This window comes from Eptatretus burgeri, chromosome 8, assembly GCF_056783735.1.
Source record: "Eptatretus burgeri isolate ZD-2024b chromosome 8, Ebu_testis_v1, whole genome shotgun sequence".
Lineage (NCBI taxonomy): Eukaryota > Metazoa > Chordata > Myxini > Myxiniformes > Myxinidae > Eptatretus > Eptatretus burgeri.
This window is the reverse complement of record NC_140968.1, coordinates 19,621,384-19,631,383: the sequence shown is the minus strand read 5'-3', so window position 1 is coordinate 19,631,383 and position 10,000 is coordinate 19,621,384. Positions and strand designations below refer to the sequence as shown.

Below are 10,000 nucleotides of genomic sequence, written 5' to 3'. Positions count from 1 at the left end.
GGGAATTTGAAGGAGGTGGGTTGGGGGGGGGGGATTAGCAGGGGTAGAAAATATCGTGGTTTTGGATGGAGGAAGACGAGATTGTGGTGAACAGCTGTTTTGAAGACCTGTAGGGAAGAGTGGGATTGGAGTGTGGGAGTTTGTTCCAAAGGCAGGGAAAAAGAGGAATGAAAGAGTGAAGATGAGCAGTGATTCTTGATGTTGGTAGTTTTGCCAGAAGGGGGTTGCTGGCAGACCTTGAGGGCACTGCGGAAATATGGGGGGACATATCTCAGACAGAGTATGGGGGGGGGGGGCGAGGCCGGAGAGGAGATGGTAGAAGACAGAAAGACCACCGACCTGCCTGCGGTGAGAGAGTGAGTGACCCAACGACTCAGCACCATCGCAGGAGATACAAATGATCCTATATGCCTTGGTTTCCACAGCATGAAGCCGAGGAAGGTGCGAGGTGGGAACACCAACCCAGAGGGGAGAACAGTACTCCATCAAGCTGTGGACAAAAGCTTTGTTTGTGATCAGGAGCTCAGTTGTGCCAAGGAATGACTTTTTATGACAGAGGATGCCCAGTCGGTGACTGGCTTTAGATGCCAGCTTGGAAATGTGGCTTTCCCAGGAACGATCATGGCCGATAGTGAGATCCAGAAGCTTGAATGAAAGGACTTCTTGAAGAGGATTGTTGAGAAAGTTATTGGGGAGGGGGGGGGATTTTCCAAATCTGTACATTGACCCTTCCACCACTCCTCGTTTGCCTTGTATCTCATAATTCTCACTTTATTATCAAGTGCTATATTTATTTCTGCCTTCTTCCATGTTCACACTTTGACTTCGCATGCTCTTCCATTTTCATCATAATTTTGTTTGTGACCCTCTGTTTCTTTGGTTACTCTTCCCTTTCATATATCTGATGTTTGTCTCTCCACTTCAGATTGCATCCTTCATAGAATTCAAACGGTAAAGAAAAGAATTACCTTGTGTTTTTTTCTTGAAATAATTTTAAATAAAATTGAAAGATTATTTTCCATGTCCTGCAGGGCTTTACGTTTGAAATACTCAGAACTAATTCCACCCCAGCTGCCTGCAAATCACCCTGTATCCATTGGAGCTGAGGATCAGCCTCATCCTGCAGGAGATGCAGCGGAGCATTCATCATTGATTGAGACGACACACATGTCAGCTGGACTGATGCTGTTGATGGCTTTTAATGGCATGTTCACACAGGTTGACGATGCTTACAAAATGTTGCTAGACAAGGTGAGAACTACTATGGTTTGTGCTGGTTCATGTTTGTTGTTGTTGAGCTACCATTTGTTTTTGGCTCTTACTTTTGCTCTTACACAAAATTCACTTTAAATTTTGTGCACGTTGACATCTTTGTCCAGCTCCAAGGCCTGGTGATACCTCAAGAGTGGCATTGTGTTGACATACTACAGGACGCCTGCCTGGTGCCAGGGTCCATGGCACAAGGCACGCTCAGCATGCAGGGCTTTGAGGATGCCACATTCTTGCGTCGCCTCCATGCTGTGTTGGAGTTCTTTTCTCTGTGCCGTGCTAATGTACGCACTTTTTCGGGTAAGCAGCTGCTTTTGTTTCATGTCAAATTTGTGTTTTGACTTTTTACAATGATATGCTTCTCATTCAGAAAAGCATTGAGCCCTACATTGTTCAATGAGTAATTTTGGAGTTTGTCACCATTTGCTCTTTCAGTGAATGTTTATGCACTATTTCGTTTTGTTTTTGTTCTTTTTTTTGGTGTAGTTGGTTGGCAAGTGGAGAGAGGACTGAGCATGGATATGGGAGATGCTGCCACAGTCCTGTTTCATACTGAAGACCAGCTTGCACATCCTGTGAAAACTTTCACAGCAAATTTTGTCCGTTTTTTCCTTGTGGGACTTCCAACTCGAGCCCTCAGCCTTACTGTGTGCAGTTTTCTTGTGGCTCTTGGCATTGACATTGGCACAAAGGTTTGTTTTGTTATCTGGAGCTTGTCAGTATTTCAAGACCATGTGCATAGTTATGAACTCGCACATGATATTACTGATGGCCAGATATTAGTGGATGTAAGTGTACTTTTACATAGTATATAGTGGCATGAATTGACAATGGACAAACAAAATTTGAACTTGGGTTTTCTGCCTCATCTATAGGTTCAGATAGGAATTCGAACAGGACAATCCCTGTATGCTTTTCACTTATTATCCTTGCACTTAAAAAAAAAAAAAGGCAGTATTGTAATCGGCTCCGTCTGTTTGTCCGTCTGTCATGCTATCCATCTCCTCAACAGTTTTACAGAAATTCACCAAACTTGGTAGTTATAATCACCACATAGTAAGAAGGTGTTAAAGCAGTATCATCTTTGCCCCACCCCCACGACCCTGGTTGTCGCCCAATACGCTGGCCATTATTGATTTGAAGAGGCAAGCACAGCTTCAAGGAAACATTCCAGAAAGAAGGCACCTTTGTGGTCTATTGGGTGAATGCTAGGAAAAACCTTGACTATTGGTTGGGCACCTGGCCAATGAAGCTGAGGAAGGTATCCTTCAAAGCAACCTTAGACCTGCCTTTCGGTAAATCCAGCACCTGTGTACTCGTCAGAAGTCAAACTAGAAAGCATCTAAAAATGCAAAGCCCGTCTGCATGCTCTTTGTATTCAGACTTCTTCTTCTTCCATATGATAATCACAAAAACAGCTAAAAATGACAAAAGAATTGACGATTTTAGGTGACCTTGACCTTTTGACCTCAAAAACAATCTGCTTCAGTGACCCAATATGCAAACCCTGCTCAAATTTCTCGTCAATTGGATGAAAATTGATGATTTCATGTGATGCTGACCTTTTGACCAAATTATTAATTTGTCTTCTCCATATTCTCATAATATAGCTTTGTTGAAAATCTGATGACAAAAGCTCAATGGTTTTCTGGTTTTCATCAATGATCTCTCGGACTCTCTGGAAAATCCTCTATTTCTCTTTGCCGATGACTCAACCCTCTGCCGTACCATCTGTCATCCCTCAGCCCGGCAAGCAGCAGCTTCTTCACTCACTGCAGATCTGGATAAAATCACAAACTGGTCCAACACGTGGAACATGTCTTTCAATCCAGACAAATCTCACACTCTCACTATGTCTCTTCGAAAGGACCGTTTACAAAACCCCCCCATCCACTTTCTCAACAATCCTCTGGAAGAAGTCTTTTCTTTCAAGCTTCTGGGTCTCACTATCTGCCATGACCTTTCCTGGGAAAGTCACATTTCCAACCTTGCCTCAAAAGCCAGTCGCCGACTGGGAATCCTCCGTCGTGCAAAGTCCTTCCTCGGCCCTCTTGAGCTCCTGACCACTTACAAAGCTTTTGTCCGTAGCCTGATGGAGTACTGCTCTCCCCTCTGGGCTGGTGCTCCTGCCTCCCACCTTTCTCGACTTCACGCTGTCGAAACCAGGGCTTTTAAGATCATTGGCATCTCCCGCAATGAAGCTGAGTCTTTGGGCCTCTCACTCAATCACCGCAGGTTGGTCGGTGGTCTTTCTGTCTTCTACCGACTCCTCTCCAGCCTTGCTCCCCCTGCTCTCTCTGCGATTTGTCCCAACCACATTTCCACAGGGCGCTCAAGGTCCGCCAACAACCCCTTCTGGTAAAACTACCAAAATCACGAATCACTGCTCATCTTCACTCTTTCATTCCTCTCTTTTCACGCGTTTGGGATAAACTTCCTCACTCTATTCTTTCCCATTCTTCCCTTCAGGCTTTCAAAACAGCTGTTCACCACCACCTCTTATCTTCCCCCATCCAAATCCTCGATCTTTTCTACCCCCGATAATCCACCCAAGCCCACTTCCTTCAATTCTCCTGCTTTCCTTCCTGAAAGTCCCTTTAATGTCCATCTTCCCCTCGCCATGTTCCCCGTCCCATCCCCATCCCTCTCCCTTCCACAGTTCACCTGTGTCTGTTCCCCAATGTTTTGTCCCTTCCACTCCCGCCCCTCTTGTCTCATGCCTCCTTGCTGTGAGTTGTGTGTTAGCTCTCATACGAGCCTCGACCAAGGTATACAAAAAAAAAAAAAAATAAAAAAAAAAAAATGGTAAAAAAGTTATGGCCCAGAAAGACACACTGACAGACACACACAGAAGTAATTGCAAAACCCGTTTCCAACTAAGTGGGAGACGGCCTAATATAAACAAACACAGTACTCTGATCATAAAGGCAAGCGGGACACCCTGCCACACCGATGAGGAAACCCTCAACTGCTGGAGAGAACATTTTGAGCAGGCACTTAACTTTCCCCATGCTCCACACTCCCCCAACCTGGAGGAAGAGGCCCCCATAGTGGCGGTGACATCACCATATGTGTGGAACCTCCATCCTTGTCTGAAGTCCATCCTGCAGCGAGGAAACTAAAAAAATGGTCGTGCCTGTCAATATGTGACAATGTCAAACAGTGTGACAATATCACCGCAGAACTGCTGAAATGTGCTGAGACTCAAATCTGTGAGGTCTGACATTGCCTTTTCATAAATGTCTGGTTTTCTGGGCATGTTCTAGCAGAGTGGAGGAATGGCATAATAATCCCCTTCCACAAAGGCAAAGGCCCTGGCTCTAACTGCAGTAGCTATCACCCTGTTTTCAGTCCCTCGGGAAGTATTTGCTCATATTTTTCTGATCAGTATTCACCCCCCTCCTGCTGCAGTGGAGATGACCTGACCAATCTGGTTTCACCCCAAACAGGTCCACAACGGATGCCATACCAGCCCACTTTCTCACAGAATTTCATCGAGAATTTCAGTGCCCTTTAAATGTGGCGTACATTGACCTCAAGGCTGTATTTGACTCTGTCAATCGGACTTCCCTATGGGAGTTGAGAGGAGATGGAGTCTCGTTATCTCTTCTCAACCTGATCCAAAACCTCGAGGAAGATACAACAGCCTGCATTGGAGTGGACAGTGACTTTTCACTACCTTTTCCTACGTGTTGCTGTCCTATTTGTGAGACCCTGCCCACTGACCAGCCATGTTCAACTACTTTGAATTGGTTTCTGAAAGCCTAAGCCTCAAGCCCTCCTTACCTGGGATTAAAAAAAAGGTGCAGAATGTTGCCCGTCCCTCCCCCCTCAACCAGTACCTACTTCTGGTATTACAACAAGGAAATCCAACACAAGTGGAGGCCATCATGCCTGCGTGAGCACCACACCAACCCATCGACACAAGATCCAAGGAAGAAAATGCAAAAAAATGTTTTTAATTGTTGAAGTAAATTTGTTACTTACGAAATCTTTAGATTTCGTAACTATATTGATCAGTTCCGTTTCTGTTTTTGTTTGTTAGATTGTTTGTTTGTAGGCACGATAACTCGAGAACGGAAGAAGCTACCAATGTCAAATTACACCACGTGATTCAGGAGGCTGATGGCTAGTGCTGATTAGATTTTGGTCAAAATCGGTCAAAGGTCAAGGTCACAGTGAGGTCAAATAGTCGATTTTTGATGGTTTGGTTCAGATAACTCGAGAACGGAAGAAGCTACCAATGTCAAATTACACCACGTGATTCAGGAGGGTGATGGCTAGTGCTGATTAGATTTTGGTCAAAATCGGTCAAAGGTCAAGGTCACAGTGAGGTCAAACATCCAAAACATTCGATTTTTGATGGTTTGGAACAGAATCATCGTAGAAACTCCTGGTTTGTGTCGCTACCTTCTCAAGAGACAGCTTTTATTACACAAGGTTAGAGGTCACGTTGACGATTTCGTAAGTACCAGTCTATGACTGCTTGTTTGTGTGTTTGTTTGTTACTTACGAAATCTAAAGATTTCGTAAGTATCTTGATAACTTCCTTTTCTGTTTGTTTGTTTGTTTGTCGGCACGATAACTCGAGAACGGAAGAAGCTACCAATGTCAAATTACACCACGTGATTCAGGAGGGTGATGGCTAGTGCTGATTAGATTTTGGTCAAAATCGGTCAAAGGTCAAGGTCATAGTGAGGTCAAATATTCGATTTTTGATGGTTTGGTACAGAATCATGTTCAAAACTTCTGGTTTGCGTCGCTACCTTCTCCAGAGACAGCTTTTATTCGACAAGGTCAGAGGTCAAGTTGACGATTTCGTTATTACCAGTCTATGACTGCTTGTTTGTTTGTTTGTGGGCACGATAACTCGAACGGAAGAAGCAACCAATGTCAAATTACACCATGTGATTCAGGAGGGTGATGGCTCGTGCTGATTAGATTTTGGTCAAAATCGGTCAAAGGTCAAGGTCACAGTGAGGTCAAATATCCCCAAAAAAGTTATAACTCGAGAACGGAAGAAGCTTCCATTGTCAAATTTGACCACCTGATTCAGGAGGGTGATGGCTCGCGCTGATTAGATTTTGGTCAAAATCGGTCAAAGGACAAGGTCACAGTGAGGTCAAACATTCGATTTTTGATGGTTTGGTACAGAATCATCGTAGAAACTTCTGGTTTGCGTCACTACCTTCTCTGGAGACAGCTTTTATTAGACAAGGTCAGAAGTCAAGTTGACGATTTCCTAAGTACCAGTCTATGACTGCTTGTTACTTACGAAATCTAAAGATTTCATTAGTATATTGATGACTTCCGTCCTCTGTTTGCGTGTTTGTTTGTTTGTGTGTTTGTGTATGTGTGTGTTTGTTTGTAGGCACGATAACTCGAGAACGGAAGAAGCTACCAATGTCAAATTACACCACGTGATTCAGGAGGGTGATGGCTCGCGCTGATTAGATTTTGGTGAAAATCGGTCAAAGGTCAAGGTCACAGTGAGGTCAAACATTCTATTTTTGATGGTTTTGTACAGAATCATCGTAGAAACTTCTGGTTTGCGTCGCTACCTTCTCTGGAGACAGCTTTTATTTGACAAGGTCAGAGGTCAAGTTGACGATTTTGTAAGTACCAGTCTCTGACTGCTTGTTTGTTTTTTGGGGTTTTTTTTAATTTTTTTTTTGTAGGTTTTTTTTTTTCTCCTTTTCTTCCCCTCAGGGGAGGGGGCATGGGCTTGGTTTAAAAAAAACACAACCACACAACCCCCCTTGACAAGACCCCCACCAACAGCACTCCGTGCACATGCACACAATCACCCATCAATGCTCAAACTACCTAAGTCTCATCAACATCCCCATACCCCTCTATCTCCATAACTTCCAAGTACCTATCTAATTTTAATTTAAACTTATCTACTTTTTCTGCTGCCACTGCCACCTTTCCAGGGAGGCCATTCCATGCATTAACTACTCTCTGAGTGAGTCCACTGCCTTGCTACCATCTTAACTCTCCTCTTCTTTACTCTCAAGCGATGGCCCCTGGTCCTATCACTGTCTACTTTGTTGAATATAATTAATCTGCACTTATTTTATCTCTCCCTTTCATTATCTTAAATATCTTCATCATATCTCCTTGTAACCACCTCCTTTCTCGTGAATAAAGCCCTGTCTCCTTCAGCCGCTCCTCATAGCTGAGTCCAGCTAGGCCAGGAATCAATGTAGTAGCCCTGCACTGATCTCTCTCGATGGCATCTATGTCCTTCTGGAACTGTCGTGGCCAAAACTGCACACAATATTCTAGATGTGGCCCTCACTAAATTCCTATACAATGTTAACATCACCTCTTTTGATTTATAAATTATCCCCCTCCGAATACAACCGAAAACCCGATTTGCTCTCCCTATAGCTGCCTGGCATTGTGCTGCCTGCTTACCTCCCGTATCTATTACCACCCCCAGATCCTTCTCCTGAGTGACACGCTCCAAAATTACCCCTTGCATCCTGTAATCTCTATTTTCATTGTTCTTTCCCATCCTCAACACATTACACTTGCTCAGGTTAAATTCCATCTGCCAATCTTTTGCCCAATCTATGCAAGTATCAATACTTTCCTGTATCTGATCACCGCCATCTCTGCTATCCACCTCACCTCCAAGCTTTGTGTCATCTGCAAATTTGGAAAGCTTACTCTTTACCCCATTATCCAAATAGTTGATGTAAATAATGAATAGTAATGGACCGATCCCTGAGGTACCCCGCTATTTACATCCTCCCAGCAAGACATCCTCCCACTCAGCCACTCTACTTCCTACCACTAAGCCAGTTTGCAATCCAATTAGCTACTTGACCAGCCACTCCACAAGCCCTCACTTTGGCTCACAATCTCCGATGTGGTACCTTATCAAATGTCTTCTTAAAGTCTAGATATACTATGTCCACTGCCTTTCCCTCATCCACCCAATTAGACACTGCTTCATAGAACTCCAAAAGATTTGTTAAACAGTAACTGCCTTTGGTAAAACCATGCTAACCACCTTTCATTAGTTTGTATTTGTTTAAATGGTTCCTCATCTGGTCCTTAATTAATGTCTCCAACACCTTCCCCACAACTGAAGTCGAGCTAACAGGTCTATAGTTTCCCAATTCTTCTCTGGATCCTTTCTTAAATAATGGTGTTACGTTTGTTACTCTCCAATCCTCCGGTACCTGTCCTGATTCCAGGGAACGATTGAAAATATCCGTTAACATCTCGCTTACCTGCTCAGCCACCTCACTCAATACTCTCGGGTGCATATTATCTGGACCCAGAGCCTTATCTACTCTTATTTCCTAGCTGTTCCTTTACTTCCTCCACTCCAACCTGGATCTTCTGTAAAAGCCCTTTCTCTCCTCCTCGCTGGATACTCTCAGCTATTGGCAATTCTCCTGACCGTTCTTGTGTAAAATTTGAAGAAAAATACCTGTTTAATAAGCCTGCCATCTCACTTTCATCACTAACCACTCTCCCGGTACTATTTCTCAATGGGCCCACACTGGTCCTAACCTGTTCTTTTCCCCTGATTTACTTAAAGAAAGCATTGCTATTATGTTTAATATTCTTTGCCACGTCCTTCTCATACTCTCTTTTGGCTTGCCGAGTTATTTTCTTCACTTGCCTCTGTTTACTCCGATAATGATATAAATATAACTCCAGTCCTGTTATTTTAAACCTAATAAATGCCTTTTGCTTCTCCTTAATAGTGTTCCTTATCTCACTACTCAACCACTCTGGCCTCTCTCTGCTTCTTGTTTTACACCTCATTGGAATGTACTTACTCTGCACTCTCCACATTTGGTCCTTAAAAGTTTCCCATTTTTCTGATGCTGATTGTCCTGTTGTTGGAGTCTCTCCATCTACATTACCCAATTTTATCCTCATACCCTCAAGGTTTTCCTTCCTGAAATCTAATAGCCTTACCATAATATCCTGAACTCTAACCCTTAACAGAATCTTTGCACACACAATGTTATGGTCACTTGCTCCGAAATGCTCCCCGATCATTATAAAATGATCGTGGAGTCAGTGGACCACTTTACCTACCTGGGTTCCAACATTCATTCATCTGGATACTGCAACCCTGATATGCAAAGGAGAGTCGGCATGGCTGGTTCTGTCATGGGGTAACCTGACGTCACCTGGAAACATTACCGTCTTCATTTAACATTAAAGCTACGCATTTGTAGAACATGTGTCCTACCTGTTCTCTTCTTTGGTTGAGACCCGGACACTTCTGAAAAATAACCAAGACACCTTGGTCCTTTTTCAGAACAACACTAGACAAAAAGGACCAAGCTTTCCAGCTGCGATGTCAATGTCGCATCCTTGGGGTTCAATAGTATGACAGAGTCTCAAACAGGACTGTTTTAGATCACTCGACATGGCCTGATCACATTTGATATTGCAAGGAGCAACCACTCCCTGTTGCCCATACCAAGAGATTTGCCTTTTCCCGTGTGAATGTTGGCAAAAGGCAGAAGGAAGATCGACGGTTGTGGGGGTCGCTACACACTTTAGTTGGGCATGCATATCAGTCGTAGTGGTATTCGTAGTACTCACCCGAGTTATAAGAATATGATTCTCATTCTCTCTCTCTCTCTTCCCCCCCTCTCCCCCTCTCCCCCTCTCCCCTCTCCCCTCCCCCCTCTCTCCCTCTCCCCCTCCCCCCTCTCCCTCTCTCCCTCTCCCCCTTCCCTCTCCCCTC

At 44.0% G+C, this 10,000-nt stretch overlaps 1 protein-coding gene across 4 annotated transcripts in view; it reads left to right on the top strand.

Annotated features, from left to right (window-relative positions):
• The window catches only part of SMG1 (SMG1 nonsense mediated mRNA decay associated PI3K related kinase), a 213,797-nt gene that overhangs the window by 187,421 nt on the left and 16,376 nt on the right, over positions 1 to 10,000 (top strand). For 2 of the 4 annotated variants that reach the window (XM_085891046.1, XM_085891045.1), the window contains exons 52-54: positions 1,032 to 1,251; positions 1,380 to 1,569; positions 1,756 to 1,961. In XM_085891046.1, coding sequence (XP_085747172.1) covers positions 1,032 to 1,251; positions 1,380 to 1,569; positions 1,756 to 1,961 — 616 coding nt within the window. Of the gene's footprint in view, positions 1 to 1,031; positions 1,252 to 1,379; positions 1,570 to 1,755; positions 1,962 to 5,329; positions 5,390 to 6,796; positions 6,885 to 10,000 lie in introns of those variants that run through there. The other 2 variants (XM_085891047.1, XM_085891048.1) reach the window with 2 other exon arrangements.